This window comes from Desmodus rotundus, chromosome 1, assembly GCF_022682495.2.
Source record: "Desmodus rotundus isolate HL8 chromosome 1, HLdesRot8A.1, whole genome shotgun sequence".
Lineage (NCBI taxonomy): Eukaryota > Metazoa > Chordata > Mammalia > Chiroptera > Phyllostomidae > Desmodus > Desmodus rotundus.
Genome location: NC_071387.1, coordinates 177546123 through 177563830, shown reverse-complemented (window position 1 = coordinate 177563830; position 17708 = coordinate 177546123). Strand labels below are relative to the sequence as shown.

Here is a 17708-nt window from a genome sequence, read left to right as displayed (position 1 = left end):
GCTTTCTTTTCTTTTCTCCCCGCTGAGATGCTCAGATCCACCTGGAGCAGAGACTTTATAGGTGGCTTATATTCCAATTTCTTTTTAAATGGGTCTCACCTTCTTCCTGCTATCCCAGCTGCCCAGACTAAACTTCCTGAGGTAGAACTGGCAGGCACAGCTGGGGTTAGGCTGCTTTTTGTTTCTTTTTAATAAAGTTTAATTTTCAAAATGGGCAGCTGGTGGGACTGGTTGTTCATGCATCTTCACCAGAAGCTGGGGTGTCCCCACCTTTGGTGTTTCTAGTGTAAATTACTTGAGCTCTGTGCTTTGAACTAGTTTAATAACAAGTCCTTTCCTAACGAGCTCCTGCAGGGCTGCCAGGGCCAGCGAACCAAGGAACTGCGGATCTTCAATCTCTCAGACAACAGCGGGGGTTAGAAGTGCATAGTTGGGAACTTCCTTACAGTTTGTCCTATGTAGCTTTGTCAAACAAGACTAGATTATTGAGCTTGTCCCAAACTTTGCCTTTGGACCACTTCTTTTTGGCCTTGTCCCAGATTTGCTCACTTGGTCTTTGTCTTTCTTGGCTGATTTTCCAGCATCTTTTTTCTTCTTGTTGTCCTTGGGCAGCATAACGAACCTCGAAGAGCAGCTGCTACCACCGCAGTTGTGATGAGATAATCTGGGTTGACTGTTCTGAAGGAAGAACTTGGATCCTCCCCCTGTCACACCTGCCACCAACCCACAGTTGAGTGGGTCTCAAGATCCCTACTCATATCAGGTGGCCTTAGGTGTAAGGGAAGGGCCAGGCCTGGGTGACCTGCTCCATCTCTACTCTGGGCCTCCGTTTCTTTCACTGTTACACACACAGGGGCTCACAGAGTGGCTACAAGGACAGAGGGTGGGAACCTCAGGAAGGGGCCTGGTCCACAGAAGGTGGCATCTGACAGGGCCTGCGGGAGGAGGCTCTCCTGGGGGGCTTCGCCCTCACTCCCAGTCAGAGGCCAGAACATGCCCAGCTCAGAAGCTATGTCCTTCTTCAACATGGTACCTGTTTCTGTTCCAGGAGGGTCTCATTCTCCCACTTCGGTCATGTTGTGAGGTATCTGCTTTCCTCTCCAGGGCTCAACATTAAACAAATACATAGACCCAATCCTATGTCATAAAACAAGATCATAAAAACCAACCTCCCCAAACAGAGCTTCAGAGACAGAAAGAGTATCAGTGCCTTCCTTCAAAGGGGAGGAAACCGAGGCAGTTGCAGGGTGACGGAGGTGTCACAGCCACCCAGCTGCTAGTGCAGAGTTCGGGGGATGGAGCGTTCACCCTCGGGCCCCCTTCCAGGAGCTGCCCCTAAACCAGGGCACCAGAAGGCTGTGCACCTCAGCTCCCAGGCCACCAGTGGGGTGTCTGCACACCTGCCCACCATATGGCCTCTGAACCTTCAAACTGTAATGCCACAACCACCACAGGGTGGTAACTGAGGGCACGTCAGAGTTTACAACCATATTCACACACTTAACTCCTATGATGGACAAAACAACCCCGTCGCACAACTCTACGTTAACTCTGCAATCTCTCATTAGCTATTCTATCAAAGCTTCCACGTCACAGAATGGCCTTGACCTAATGGGGTTCCATCTCCTGGTGACTCTGCCTCCACTGGGCATGCTCAGAATCTTCCCCTGGGTGTTCTTTGGAAATACTGCTTCAGGAACTTGCCTGGATGTGTGGGCACCCAGTGTCACCCCAGCTCTGTTCTTGCTGCTCTCTACAAAATGCTCAGCAGTCCGCAAACCATGATCCAGTCGTCAAAAAAATAACCAAAGAAGAACACTAGTTTGTGATGTGGAAATCCCATGATATTCAAGTTTCAGTGTCTATAAATAAAGTTTTATTGGAACACAGTCACCCCCAGCCTATGGTGGTTTTTGTGCAACAAAAGCAGAGTTGAGCAGTTGTGACCAAGACTGTGTGGCCCCTCAAAGCCTAAAACACTTACTGCTTGGCCTTTCACAGAAAAGCTGCTGACCCCACTCTCAGGGAGGCAGCCGGGAGGCAGACACACTCACGTCACCCCCCCTCCCAGTCTGCTGCACCTGTGGCATGGAGCCTGGCTCCACAGGGCTGCAGCTCTGGGCGAAGACATGGAGGAGGGAGGGCTCTGCTCACACCATTCTCTGATTCAACAATCAAGTTTCAACTAATTGCAGTGACATGTGATCCTTTATGATTCAGCCTAGGAACAGCTTTGCACCGTGTGCTCTGAGAGAGGGTAGTCGATGGTCTCAGCCTGAGGAGGAGGGGACGGCCACCAGGCACTTCTGTCTGCTGGGGAGTGCTCATTTCTACTCATGGTCAAGTGCATGGAAAGTGTCTAACGCAGTCATTTAAAGTCCTGTTATTAGGTTTGGGTTTTTGTTTTGTTTTGTTTTGCATTTGACAGTCTAATAAGCTACAGAGGAATTTGCAAATGGGGGGCTGTGAAAGTCCTGGGGTGCTCTATGGGCAGCATGTTAGGTAACGATGGCTGACATGGGGAGTCGAGCACAACCCTTGCTGCCTGTTGTATGTTCACCTGGCCTGTCCCCAGCACAAAAGCAGCTGCAAACACAAGGTCCCAGACCACGGCCTGCCCTGGGTACAGGAGCCTGTCATGCCAGCAGGGACCAGGAAGTGACCCCACCTTATTGTTCACCTGCTGATCCTGCAGGGGTCAGTCAACACACCTAGTTCTGCCCCCAGCACAGAGGGGAAATGAAACTACCAGAGACGCAGAAGGAAGATGGGCAGGCAGAAGACAGGGCCGGCAGGATGAGAAGCAGGCCCCAGGAAGGGACCAAGGGGGCCTGAGTGAAGGTGCCAGTAAAGAGGAGGCTGGCCAGGCAGTGGACAGTGCCCGTGGGGCCCAAGGCGAAGGTCGGGGGGGGTGGGGAGAGATGACACTACATGTAAATGTCACCCAGGGTTCTGTGTTGGCTGTTTCATAGTATGAAGTCCCCAAGATTTCTACACATCTGGTTTATCCATTTGTAAAATGGGAAAAATGCTAATAATTCACCAATTATTCCACAATGGTAACAATGTATTTTAGAAGGACTTCAAAGCTTTTTATTTTTAATACAAAAGGCAAACTGACAATAAAATGTTGCTTTTTCAAGGCATTTTGGCTGAATTTAGTTCTTTAATTCATTTAGTTCTTTGAAGGTGCTTGATAAAAAGTGCACAAGACTTATTAACCACCATCAGTCCAGACTGGGTTCCTCATGCTGAAATGTAGTTTCAGCTGGAAGAAAGAGTTTTGTTTGTTCTAAACCATGGCTGGACCAGAAAAATGATACCAACTTAATCTCCTGTACTCCTCATTACACCAGACCTAACTTTCTGCGTTGGGCCCTCCATCCAGACGTGGAGCACGGGCGAGAAGAGACACCACGAGGTTGAGGCCTGCTCCGCCCGCGAGCGCCCCTCTGTCTCTGCACCGGGATCCACAGTTCTTTAGGAGGACAAGTGATAACAGCCACTCTTCCCTGCTTATCTGAAAAACCCTTGGTCAGGAAAGTGCTCTTGCAATATGTCGGCTCAATGAGGTGTATAGCTTCTCCTGTATGAAAAGCAAAACTTACTCTCATCCCTCCAAGTTTTTTGTTGTCCTTTTTGGTTCACATACTGTTAAACTGAGCCAAAACAAACCGCCTTCAGAAACAGAGTGAGTTCCCTTTTGTCTGAGTCCAGCTGCTTTGCCAGCGTCTGCCCAGCATCCTGTCTTCAGTCAGCACACCTGGCATCCCCACACCTTTCCCGCTCAGCTTCCAACAGAAAAACAACTAATTCCACTCTGGAGGAAGGGTTGAAACTAATTTTTCTAAATTGTAGATCTGACTACAGATTCCACCTAAATCACCAATTACATGTTTTTTTCCCACACTTTCACATTACATTCCAACATAAATTTTTTAAAAGTTAGGTACAAAAATGCTGAGTGGGAGTGTGTCGTTGCATACCTGCACTGCTCGTTTAAAAGCGTCACCTGACATCTTCCCTAAGCGTCCTGCGAGCAGGGACCCCAGACCACAGCGGGTTTACTACAGCGGCAAGCACAGTCAGGAGTCGGTCTGGTGTGGGCTCTTCTCAACGGGAGTGCAGGAACCCTTCCCGCTCAGACCGGCAGCGCCGCTCTGCTTGATGGGGCCTTGAAGACAGCTGGCACCTAGGTCCTAATTTGATTTTAACAATTAAGGTAAGAAGGCCCCAATTTATGGTATTAATGAAAGACCACAGATGTGCTTTAAATTAGGCATGACTCCCGTGCTTTTCCTAAAGGACCCCATGATTTAGACTTAATCTTTAAATCTTTAGTTTCAGTGCGATGGTGATGACTGAGACGCTGAGGCTGTCTGGGAATCAGTGCTGACGCCGGGCTGAGGTTTCTCAGGATCTGGTGCTGGGCCTGGATTGAAGCACCTTCGTTTACTCCAGAAGGAGGCTAGAGGAAGGCTCCAGGATGGCGCGTCTGGCTGGGAAAGCTCTGGAGGAACACCTCATGAGGCAGTACTGGAGTGCAGGAGGGACAGTAAGTGGCAGATGATAAAACAGGATTTAAAGTATTTTAAGGGAAATGCAAGCTTTAGATACATGATAAAAACAAAAATTATGCTAATGAGAAACCCGTGATGTATGAACATGTAGTGCTGAGTAGCCCTTTGCATGGCCTCCCTGCCCAGGAAAGTCACCATTAGGCTGGTGCAGGAAGCACACAGGCCCAGGCAAAGGCCAACTTGGCATGTGTGGCTGCACATGATGTGAACTGGCTCCTGAGGTTTCCCACGTGGGGCCCAAACAGGGGACCCAGAAAGACATGCTCCACAAAACTGTTGGGGATCCTGAGTCTGAAGATGAAGCCAGAGCCTGAAGCCCAAACCCACACTCAGAATGGGCAGGGCAGGAGGCTAGCCAACTGTTGGCATCCAAGAACAGGGGAATTCTGATGCAAGCAAGACAAACACAGCATAGGGGAGGGGTGTCAAACTCATTTTCACCGGGGGCCACATCAGCCTCATGGTTGCCTTCAAAGGGCCGAGTATAATTTCACCTCCGTAACAGTTAAGCAGTAGTTACATTTATACAGTCCTAAAATTATTTTGGCCCTTTGAAGGCAATCGCGAGGCTGATGTGGCCCCTGGTTAAAATGAGTTTGACACACATAGAGGAAAGGAGCCGTTGGTGCAAACTGGAAAACCACTGAAACCCAGTGGCAGCCAGGCTCAGTATACAGGCAGCCTGCACCTGGCAGAGCCCTAACAGTGGGCTGGCTCGTGATGACAGAGGCTGTGTCCACATCTGCTGGGGGCTGGCTGCATGCTATGTAGTCAGCATGTCCGCACAGCCTGGCTCTAAAGTGCACCCACTGGAATTACAGCACCTGGCTTTGGGAGGGAGTCGGTGGGTACCCAGTTTTTGAGCATCTCCATCCACAGGGGGGACTTACTCCTGTCATTTACAGCAAAGTCCCCAAGAGGAAATGATGGCCCAAATCACAAGGTTCCTCAGACAATCTGAGTTTTCACCTGTGGTCCTGGCATTACCTCTCTTTTCCCCTCCAACTGGTCCAATTTGGACAATAAATGATACGGCCATCTAATTATAACATGTAGGCTTCCTTGGGCCCATAAGGTGGCAGTTCTCAGCTCAAGCGGCCACAGGTTTATTACCCTGAATTTTCACAATTCGCTTCTCTCCCAACTGGCCTCACCTTTGAGTGAAGGGTAGGAGGTGAGTGAAGAGTGGGAGGCAAATGACGACGGACAGGGTTGAGGTGTGGAGGTGAGTGGAAGTGAAGGTGAGTGAAGAGTGAAGGTGAGTGAGTGGTGGAGGTGAGTGAGGAGGAAGGTGAGCAAGGGGGTGGTAAGTGGGGGAAGGTGGGTGAGGGTAGAAGCAGGTGAGTAAAGGTGGAGGTGAGTGAGAGGTAGAGGTGAGGGAGGGTGGAGGAGAGTGAGGAATTTTGATTAGACACTAGTAAACTATTCGACCTCTGTGTCCTTTCAGGACAGTGTTGCAACTGCAGAAGGCATGATCAGGCTTGCTGAACTCTCACAAGGATCTGGCAGGAATTCCAGAAATAACGACTGTAAATCCAAAGTGATGGCTGAATGTAGTGCAAAGGTGTGTGGATGTGAGCAAGTCACGGGCAGGTAGAAATCGTGTCCCTGCACACAGGAACAATCGGGGAAACAGACGTGTGTGGTTGGATAATGCACCCGGGTTCTCTGGTCAGTGCTGTCCAAAGCCTCTCTCCTCCCAGCGTGGGGGCACTGTTCTCCCACCTCACATGCTGTGTTTTACTGACAGTGTTTGAATTCAAAACCGATGAGCCCTGAGAAATGTGTCGTTCTGTGAACAAAGCCTGGGAAGGAAAATCGAGAATCAAGCAGTCAAATTAGAAATAAAGGGAAACTCTCTTTCTGCACATGACATGATCGTGTATGTGGAAAATCCCAAAGAATCCACGAGAAACCTACTAGGGCCAATAAATGGATTCAGCAAAGTTGCAGGGCATAAAATCAACATGCAAAAATCCGTTGTGTTTCTAGCAATGGACAATCCAAAAGGAAATTAAGAAAACAATTCCATTATACAATAGTTTCCAAAAAGAATAAAATACATGTAACCAGTGAAGTGAAGGACTTGTACACTTTAAACTACCAAACAGTGCTAGGGGAAATTAAAGAAACCTCAATGAACGGAAAACATCCTGCATGCAGCACTGAGAGACTTACTACTCTTAAGAAGTCAATAGTATTCAAAGCAATCTGAACAAAACCTTTGCTGGTTAACTGAGAGACTGAATCTTTTTAGCTCCAGAAGAGAAAGGACACTTGGTTCCTCAACACAAATGGCAAGTGGGGTGATGACTTGTTCAGATCCTTGAAACCGGAGATGGGCCCCGGGGCTGTCCACTGTGGTAGTGCAGCCAATCCTGGAAAAGCCAGTGGGAGCCCTGGGGGAGAAGGGCAGGGCACCCTGGAAGGGGTTCACCCTGGAAAATCATTACAGTAATAATCTTTATGGTAATCTGGCGGCAGCCGGTAAGCTCTTCCTGGCCCTTGCTTGGGTATTCTTAGATGACTAAGAATCTTTGTGGGGTTGCCAGGGGAAAAATGAAAAATGTCCTCTAGGGTGAAGTGGTCCTACAGGGACAGCCACCTCATGTGGCTTGCCCAGAGGTGTGCACCTAAAGGCTGGTTTTCCCTAGAAGTTTGTTCAGACTTTACAGAGCTCAAAATTGACATGGGCAACCGTGCCTCCGAGGCCAACAAGCCCCACGACAGTCAGCCTATCGATACTAAGATGGCCAAGATGAGGACCCTTCGATACTTCTACACTGATTTTTTGTGTGCATGACTAGAAAAAGCCAGCTACACAATCAGGCAGAATGAATGGAAAGAAAATGATTAGAGGCTGTCTCAGAACTTAAAAAGGCTTTCTCCCCGAAGTTAAAATGAATCCATGTAAAAAGATTTACAAGAAAAAAAAGAGAGAGAAAGCATTTAGATAAATGGATCAACTACTGATGTCACTTGGGTGGCAACTCAATTCTTTAAGGTACTAAACACGGCTGTCTTTATTTTCAAAGGGGGAAGGTCATTTGGAACTTGGCTTGTCAAGGATAGATATAAATTGTAAATGCTGCTAAAACAAAATTTGGATCCAACTGTTCTCTCCTTCTGTCTGTCTGAGTGAGTCTATAAAGAAAGGTATGTTGTAAATGTGAGATAATATTCTGCCTCTGGATGGTATTGTTAAAATTAATTTAAAGGCAAGCGCCTGTAAGGATTAGGTCTTCTAAAATTCTCAGAAACTAACTTGCGCTTTTCAAATTTATGTGCTATAAGGTTAATCCTTACTAAATAAAAGCTAGCTTAAGTTTGTTGAAGTAGAACAGACATGTCTTTACCTTACCTGGGTTTTACAGAAATAAGTTTGTGTCAAACATTTATTTTGATGTATATGAAATATGTTTATGGAGGCTAAGTGATAAAAAATATTGGGTCTACGAGGAACCCAAGTAGCCACTTGGTTCTTTTCCTGGCTCCCTGGCTCCCCATTTTTTGGTTTTTGCATCCCTCCTTGCACTATAGTGCATTTAAGCTGAATTTAAATGAAGGAATTTATGAGCTGGCATTATTGAAGGGAGACATCTTACTCTATTGCCAAGGTTTGAAAGAGTTACTTCAAGAAAATGCCAAGTTGGTAAAATGCTTCCTTTTACAGTGAGCTCGCAGAAGACCAAGACTTTAAATGTCATTGACAGTCACCTGGAGATTCTGTTTATTGGAAAAGACACCAAATAAAAGACCCTCTCCAACCTTAATGGATCAGACCTTACTAGGAGCCTAACCATGAATGGACATCTACCTGTCTCTGACACTTGCCCCCACCTATAGGGGACATCAAAAACTCCTCAAAGATAAGAAGCTACTTATATCAGAGGTAGAGCTATCCCAAGATGTCAACAAGGTTTGTATACCTACGGACTGATAGTGAACTCAGAAACCATTCTGTTTAATTGTCTTTATCTGTCTGCTAATTATATTATTCCTAATAGTTATATGTGTTCTTTGGGTTTTTCCATATAGTCCAACTGAACATGTATAAGATAACTGTTGATACTCTTTTTCTATGGCTCTGTAACTGTTATACTCGATGCCAAATACAGAAAAATGAGGCAGAAGGCGAAACTCAGATCATGACAGTTTACAGGATGGAAATGATCTGGTGTTTTGTCACAATGAAAACCACAAGACAAGGCTGCCTTCCACTTACCTGCCCTTCCCATTTCAGGAAAACTTGGCCTCAACTCACATCCCATGCTTTTACAGTACTGCTCCACCCCCAGTAGTCAAAAGATGACATCAGTACTGAGACATCCTTGGAACAAGCCTTCCTAGCGCTGTAAGACCACTATCTGATCAAAAGGTTGGTCATCAGTGCATCCTTTGGCTAGATTTATGACCAAAGGATGGGGAGATTATAGAAGAAAAGCGGGTTCTGTGGAAAGTAACCTCATAGGGTGATCTGATCATAAATTCCTAACTGGCAGGTCTAGGTGGGTCGTCACACCCCAGGAAAATGACTTCTTTACTAAAGGGCTTGTCTTTCCCTTAGGCAAGCCCTATCCATTGTTTCTGTGCATCTAGGTTAACATACCTTTGAAATGCCCCCTTTCACCCCTCCTTCTAGTCCAATCCCTGCCTGGCTTCCCCCCATCTTCATTATTGTCCTCTTCTTCCCTCCTTAAGTCCAAATGCATAACAGAAACTGCAAACTGTTATTCTCTTGAGCATCTGATATCTTGCGTCCTGGCGTGTGTTGTCAGTTGTCTCAAATACACTCATAAAAGTTCTCCACAGAATTGAGGGTCTGGAAATAAACCCATACAGCTACAGCCCATTGACTTCCAGCCAGTTTTCCAAGACTATTCAATAAGTAAAAACTAATTTTGTGGACAAAAAGGGACCACATTTTAAACCTGACAAGCTCAGGGGAGGCCTGCATGGTGGGCCTTACAAACTCAAAGACTGAAAGTACCTACACAGGACAGTCTGAACATACAAATTCCTAACTAAAAGCAGGTCATAGTGGGTAGTCACGTCCTAGACCTGTAGCTTCCTTGATAAAGGTCAATCTTTAAGTAAGCTTGTCTATTGTCTTTTTGCATCTAAGGTAACATACCTTTGACATCTCCGAATATCTTTTGCAGGAGACCTCAGAACCCTTCATTGTTATCTTGTCCCCTGCATGCCATCTCCATGTGCTGTAAATATGAACAATCCTATACCGTCCAATGAAAAACAAGTATGTATCTCTCTGTTTTGCTTTTAATCTAAGATCAGAGATTTCCTTGTGTTGCTTTCTCCTGCCCCCTTAGTCTGACACCGATGGAATTCCTGTAGCCCCTAACACCTCTTCCTTTCATGCTAATGTGTAAAACATGCTGCAAAACTGCAATTCTCCAGACATTTTCTCGATCTGTTGAGATTTTGCTTCCCAGCAATTGTCAGTTTGGCTTAAATAAAGTCATACAAATTCTCTACAGGTTTGGATGTTTCTTAGGTTAACAATTTCAACAAATGGTGCCAGGAAAAGTGCATATCCCCACACAAAAGAACAAAGTTGGATGCCTATCTCACCCCACACACAAACATTATGGTAACTAAAAATGGATCAGTGACTTACATGTAAGTGCTAAAACTATAAAACGCTTAGGACAAAAAATGCAGGTATATCTTTATGACCTTGTTTGTAGCAATGATTTCTTAGATATGACACCAAAAACAAAAGCAAATATACATAAATATGTAAATTGGACGTCATCAAAATTAAACATTTTTGCGTATCAAAGGGTCCTATCAAGGAAGTAAATAGATAATCAACAAGTGGGAGAAAATATTTACAAGTCATATATCTGATAAAGAGTCCTGTTTCCAGATTAGAAAAAGAAACGTTGAAACTCTACCCAAAAAGACAAACAATCCAATTTAAAAACAGGCAGGGACTGAACAGACAGCTCTCCCAAGAAGACACACAGATAGTCAACAAGCACGTGAAAAAATGCCCAACATCCACAGTCATCGGGGAAATGCAAGCCACAACTCACTGAAACACACTTCGTACACGTGAGGATGACTACAGTAATGCTTTTGCAAAAGCCAGAAAGTAAGTGTTGGTGAGGCTGTGAAGACATCGGAACCCTCATACATTGCTGGTGGGAATGTCAAATGGTTCAGCTGCTGTGGAAGCCGTGTGGTGGTTCAGTAAGAAGTTAAACGTAGAATTACCATGTGACCTTGAAATTCTACTCCTAGGTATACACCCCCAAAATGAAAACATCTGTACACACAAAAACCTGTAAACATATTTTCATACCAGCACTATTCACAAAAGTCAAAAGATGAAAATAGTCCAATACGTAGTATATATAGACAATGGAATATTATCAGCCTTAAAAAGGAGGGAATTCTGATACATGCTATATCATGGATGGACCTGAGGATGTAGTGCTGAGTGACATAAGCAGTCACAACAAGATAAATACTGTGTGATTCTACTTGTATGAGGTCCTTAGAGTTATCACAATCGTAGAGACAGAAAGTAGAATGATGGTCTCCAAGGGCTGTGGGTTGTGGGGAATGGGAGTTAACATTTCAAAGGCACAGAGCTGCTGATTTACAAGACGAAGGAGTTTGGGGATGGATGGAGGTGACCGCTGCACAACAATGTGAATGTACTTAATACACTGACCTGTACACTTAAAATGGTTAACATAGTAAATCTCATGTTATATGTTTTTTGAAGGGCAGCAAACGTTTGTTAGTGCCTCTAACAGCCAGTCTAGAGGTGGCATCTTCCCTCTCCTGGACCAGACTGGGCCACTCCACCCCACCCACACACCCATGGGAGGGGGTTCCACTCAGCACCCCCAGGAACCACACCCACAATTGGGCCAGTACCATGGGAGAGGAAGGCGGCGTTTTGCACCTCCATTTGAGACTGGGGAGTAAGGAGGAATAAAAAATCAGGAGAAGCAAACACTTTGCAAGGTCCTGTTTGATAGCAGGTTCGAGTAGAGGGGCTTCCCAGACAGGGCTGACAGCCTGTGTTCTAACTCGGCCATGTGAAGAGACCCACGCTGGTGCTGATGGTCAAGAGGAACCAGCCAGACAACATCAGTTGGAATGCACTGATTTGGAGGCTTTGTGTTCATTTTGCCCTTGGCCCCTTCTCAGTCAGCTTCCCATTGTCCTTCCCCTGGAGCCTGAGGCCAATGGCTCTCAATTTTGCCCAGAGCCTGGTTAATAGAAATGGTCAGTCCACCCTTACAGTTCACGATGACCTGCAGCTTTTCATTGATTTTCATCACCAGCTCCTTTTGCATCAGTCTCTTGCTCTGCTGGCCCTGCTGGATCACCTTGCCCACCTCCAGGGACACCTAGTCGTGATGCAGCTCCTCAGTCTCCCTGTCCAGCTTGGTCACGTTCCTGGTGATCGGATGCTATTTGTTCTGGCCAGCGGCACATTTCTTGGAAATCTCCACATCTCCTCTTCTGAGTCACTAAGATGGCTTGCTGGGCTTGGCCCTCATGGCTATGGGGCCTTCTTGAGCAGCATGCTCACTGTGACCCAGTTGTTCTCGGCCACAGTGGAGTGGGCAGGTCCAGTGGCTCCGCGGCAGCTCCACATTTTATGTATTTTAACACAATTTAGAGCCACATATTGTATGATTCCACTTGCATGAAATATTCAGAGTAGAGAAATTCACAGAGAACACATCAGTGGTTCCAGGCGCTGGGAGAGGGTGGGATGGGGGGGGACACTGCTTAATGGGTGCAGGGGTTTACTCTGAGGGGACAAAACTGTTCTGGAACTAGAGAGAGGTGGTAGTTGCACAGCATTGTAAATGCACTCAATGCGACTGAATTGTTTGCTTTAAAGTGGCTAATTTTACGTTATGAAAATACATTTCACCTCGATAAATTATTTTTTAAAAATTAGTTACAGTACCTTCCAGAAATTGTGCTATCTTTTTCCCTCATTTGTTGCGTTGCTGTTGCTCTCTATCCCCAACAACTCTTGCAAATGTTTTTCCTAGTTAACACTGTGCTTGGGACACAGGTTACACTCTTCACTGAGGCTTGTCAGCACATGTCACTAGCCACCATGAGTCTCTGGACACATAAACGTCGCTTGGAGAACTAAGTGCTCCCTCCTTTACCCAGTGTGGTACTCCAGACCGACTAAAAGCTTATTCCAATTAGGCTTCCTTTTGCCTCTGAGTAATCCAGAAGGAAAGCGCTGAGGCCTTGGAACCAAGAGGAGTTCATGGCCTATTGATTTGGGCACTTCCACAAAACATTTCTTTTTTAAAAAATAGATGATTATATTGTCAAAAACAGTACCTAATTGTAGTCACAATTCCTCTTCTCAGTTGATATTTTTGAGTACAAAAATGTCTTGAAGATAACTTCGCTGAATAGATTTCCTTAAGTGATTTGACAAAAAATGAAAACTCAATCCTTATTTTAATTTGTAGTTAAATCCCTATACAGAATCACAGAGTAGCAGCTAACATTTTTCAAGTACTGCAGACTGTATTCTAAGCAACTGTAATACTGGTATCACCCCCCTCCTAAAGACCGTGAGACAGTGAGGTGAGGGGCTGGCCTGCCCACCCACTCAAGGGGAAACCAGGACTAAACCCAGGCCCCTGAGGCTGCACAGACTACATCCCAAACACCGAACCACTGCCTCTGTGCCACACTGCCCTTTGTCTCGCTCTGGGAGGGACAGAGTCAAGAGCTCTCAGAAGCTCATTCTAACCCCTTCACCCTCCAGGCAGTCACCTGATGGCTCACAGCTAATTACAGATGGAAGAGTTTCTACCAAGCCAAACCACAGCTCCACTTGACCATGAAGGGAGGGGTCATCCTCCGGGCTGCCCTTTCCACTCATTTGAAATACATTCAGGCATTTCTTTTCTGCTCTGCTCACCATCATCCCCACCCCCAAAACACACACACAAAGCACATTCATTACGTCACACCACGGTTTATTGAGCCTTTTTCTTTAATTGTCTTGGGTCTGCTTTGACTATATTCCACTTGGACAAAGAAGGTTTCCCAGAGTGAGCTATGCCCTGGCTGCTTCCTCAGGTTCCACAGGGCAGACTCTGCATCTGTGTGGCCCACAGAAGGTTGGGACTGGGCAGGGGAGCAAAAGTGGGCTTTAGAAGGAGGGGGAGGGTCACCATCATGTGACACCTACAGTGTGACATGCACTATTCCAGGCCTCAGAGAAACAATGGGAATGAAGTAAAGTCTGGGGAGACAGGCAATCAAGGAGAGCCAGACACAGGTGACATCAGTTTAGACCCTCCTATGGAGACTCACAGGTAGAGAAACCAAGCAGGAAAGAGGCTTGGGTGAGGTGGGAGTGGGGCAATGCCACAAAGTGGGCTGCTAGCAGGATGACCGGGGAGTTTTCTGAGTGAGGGTGAAGCCTACCATGACCGGAACGGCGGGGGGGGGGGGGGGGGGGGGGGGGGTCAGGAGGCTGCAGGCAGGTGAGACTTCTCCATCTCCAGAGGTATACATACTCATGACCTGGCTGACTTGATCAATTCTAGTGCAGAACTTCAAAGTAATTAATTCCTAACTGTTGTTGCATTAGGTTTAACCCTGTTACCAGGTCTGGGGAACATAAGTAGTTTTAAAGGAATTTGGGCCCAGATGTGAAAGGTGTCCCAGCTATCAGGACAGACAGAGGCAGTGCTCAACTTGGGGACATTCAGCTAAATGATAAACTGGGTTTCCTTTCCAGAAGCATCTACATTTCCATTTTTATGTTACTTTTAAACTTCTTTCCTTTTTAATGAATTTATTGAAGTGACACTGGTTAATAAGACCATACGGGTTTCAGGTGTGCATTCTACAACACGCCATCTGTGCGTGTGTTGTGTGTTCACCCCAAGTCTCCGTCCATCACCATCTCTCCCCTCCGTCCCCTCCTACTCCTCCCCCCAGCCCCCGCCCACAGCGATCACCACACTGTTGTCCACGTCCATGAGTTCTTTCTCTCTCTTTTTTTTCTTACTTGTTCAGTGCTCCTAGAGGTAGGTGAGCCGTGTGTTACTCCTATACATGTGCACGGACTGAAGCTCAGAGAGGCTGAACTACCAGCCGAAAGGCTGACGGCTAATAAAGGGTGGATGCAGGTGCACGTGCCATCTCTAAGACTCTGGGCCTGTTCTCTGGGCACTGGCTGGGGTCTGGTGTCTTTTCCCCACTCCACGGGCACCGCCCTCCTGGCCCCTTATAGAGTAAATAGTGAAGGTGGGCATGTCTTCCCCCCATAGGACCCTAGATTCCCCAGGCACCCAGGATCAACTCATGCAGGAAAGGACGTGGCACCTCTCAGCCCACCCCCCACTTCCCCCACCTCCCTCACCCCAGACTCCTCTCTTGACTCGCCACCCCTCAGAAGTATGCTGGGCTCCTTCTCCTCAGCTGAGCTGAGGACCAGTGAGCCCTGGCAAAGGGATGCAGGTGAGGAAGTCTCAATCCCCACCCCTGGAGCTTCCGGATGGAAGCCCTGAGCTGAATACTGAGCAGATGCACCACTGCCTCAGGGCACCGCGATGTGGGTGCAGCGAGGAAAACCACAGCTTCAGGGCTGCTTCTTGTCTGGGAGACACGGGGCGACAAAAAGCCTCGCTTTCCACCATCCGTAGAATGGGTATCCAGCCTGGGCAGACTGCTGTTAGGGCCTAGCAGGTTGTATGTGACCTGTATTTCTGTTCAAGCATAAAGAGAGGACACAGTTTTGTGTGAAGGAGAGAGACGGTGGCCTGTGAACTGGTCTTGAATGACTTTCTTACAAAGCTGCTGGGGTCTGGAAACCTGGAGGCTCCTATATTGTTACCTAGGTTTTACAAGTATTCACGTGAGACCACCAGCAGGCTCGGAAACTAACTGATGCCGAAGACACAAAGGCCTTAATTTCACCAAGGCCATTTCAGACTAGACCCACACTGGACCCCTCTAATGGGATAAAACATGGGGACTCTCCTGCTAGCCACAGGTTACCTGGCACCCAGGCCCACCACCCACCAGCATGGCACGGCTCTGCTCTCTGCGGCCCCCAGCTGGACAGTCCACAGGCCGCCGGGCACATTTGCAGACTAGACCCAACACAGTGAGATCAAAATGCAGTGTCACCAGAGAAGCAAAAGTGGGTTTCTTATCTGGGTGGCTGATGCCCAGCTCCGCTGATAGGACCCCCTTGTGAGCTGTTAAACATCTCAGCCTCTGAATGTGTTTCAATGAGAGCAAACATTTCCCATAAAGTGACCTCGAGACTTCCTCCCGGCCCAGAGACCCTGTAGATGTGAGGGAGGCGCGGGAACGGAGGCCAGACCTCACTCTGTCCACTTTGAAATCTCTACATGAAGCTGAGAAGCTCACCCTCCTCCCCGTGCCTGCGCCCTGTGTAGCACAGGCGTTTCAAAAGGTATTACTTACGCACAATTTCAATTACATTTAACTTACTTTTGAATTGCATGTTTTATTAATTAAACACCTGCAAGTAACAACTAAAATTTTTAAAGTAAAAATGCTGTCAGGTAACAGGAATCAAGTGTAATTACTTTACCAAACACTTTACTCTAGTTTCACTGAAAAAAGGGAAAGACAAACCCAATACACTTTTTTGCATTTCACACGAAGCAATATTCAAAACAGCTTTCATCACATTTCTCCAAACCTGAAATGACCATGTTGTTTTACTAGGCAACATTCATTCTTTAAATCAACTGACCGTCCAATGTAAAAAAAGTCAATCCTGGTATTTCTTTCAGTGAAACTTCTGCGCCTTTGTGCACCATAGTTCATTGGATTGTCCTACCAGTTTTGAGCTAATGAGTAACTTAGGAACATTCTCATCCTTGGCAACAATTTCACAAATGTCTTTTTGTCTTACGCTCCCTCCCTCTGCACTCCTTTCAGACCCCAGGAATGCAAATCTGTCTTGGAAAGCATATTTTCCTCATAAATATTCATAAGGTTAAGGGAAAAGTTTGCTAAACTGTGTTCCAAAGAGGAGAAAGTCAAAGCTTCCTCCCCTCGCTGCAGCGGAGGCGCTCACGACCTCACCTCCCGCGGCCGGTTCCTTACCTGGGCGCTCGAGCCCTTGTCGCCGGAGCGGTCCGCGCTGCGAGCCATGGTGGTGCCGCCTTTGTCCAGCCTCAGGGGCCAACGTCCCCATAGAGGCCAGCGCCCGGAGCGGGACGTGAGCGAGGCCCGCAGTGGGCCGGCGGGACCCTCCCCGGCCGCACCCCCACCCCGCCCGGCGGCGGAAGCGATGGGCGGACCGCGGGGGCGGGATCTCACTTTGCGGGGGCTCCAGGCAGGGGCGGGGCCTGCGCCTTACCCCGAAGGGGGGGTCTCAGGAGGGGGCGGGGCCTCACCTCGCTGAACTCCGAGGCCGGTTTTCAACCCCACCCACCCAACCCCAGCTCCCGGGCGGGGTCTCACCTTGCCGAGGCTCCGAGGCGGGGGGGCGGGGTCTCACCTTGAGTGATGGCTGCCTGGTAGGAGCAAAGCCTAACCCTTCCCACCCCAGGGGCCTACAGGCGAAGGTGGGGTCCTCCTTCCCTCCCCCACCACCTCCCCTCGGGGAGGCGGACCCTGAGTGCAAGTGCTTCCACCTGACGCTCTCACCTCGGCGGGACCCTGTGGGCTCCTCCCTCTTGGAGATGGAGCAGCGGTAGCATTTTCTTTTACTTTGTTCTCAGGAAGCCTCGGGAATTTGCCATTTTGTTCTCACACCAGTAGCTGGGCTCTGCACCCGATTTCCCCTAGTGTAGACAGACCAGACACTGATTTCTGCCAGCAAAGACTATTGAACCCCGATTTTCCCCAGTGAAGACAAATATAGACGGGTCCCTGATCTTCGCTGGTGTAGAGGGACAAGTAAAGACACCTGGACCCCTGATATCCACCGATATAGATAAATTGGACTTCGATTTACGCAGGGTAGATGGACCGACCTTCTCTTCCCGTCCAAGTGAGCACATTGCTTGTGGGGACTCTATCTTGAGCCCTCTGGCCCTTGTCTCAGAATAAGGGGCTTGAGCTGGGGCCCACCTTCCCCTTTTTGGGGAGTCAGGCACC

General features: G+C 47.6%; 1 protein-coding gene and 1 pseudogene across 5 annotated transcripts in view; both read right to left on the bottom strand.

Annotated features, from left to right (window-relative positions):
* The window catches only part of PLEKHG4B (pleckstrin homology and RhoGEF domain containing G4B), an 83541-nt gene extending 66691 nt beyond the window's left edge, over positions 1 to 16850 (bottom strand). For all 5 annotated transcript variants that reach the window (XM_045186370.2, XM_045186373.2, XM_045186371.2 and 2 more), the window contains exon 1: positions 16710 to 16850. In XM_045186370.2, coding sequence (XP_045042305.2) covers positions 16710 to 16757 — 48 coding nt within the window. In that variant the 5' untranslated portion in view covers positions 16758 to 16850. The remainder of the gene's footprint in view (positions 1 to 16709) is intronic.
* LOC112320935 (endothelial differentiation-related factor 1 pseudogene) lies at positions 11743 to 12222 on the bottom strand (annotated as a pseudogene).
* Positions 16851 to 17708: the final 858 nt, after the last annotated feature.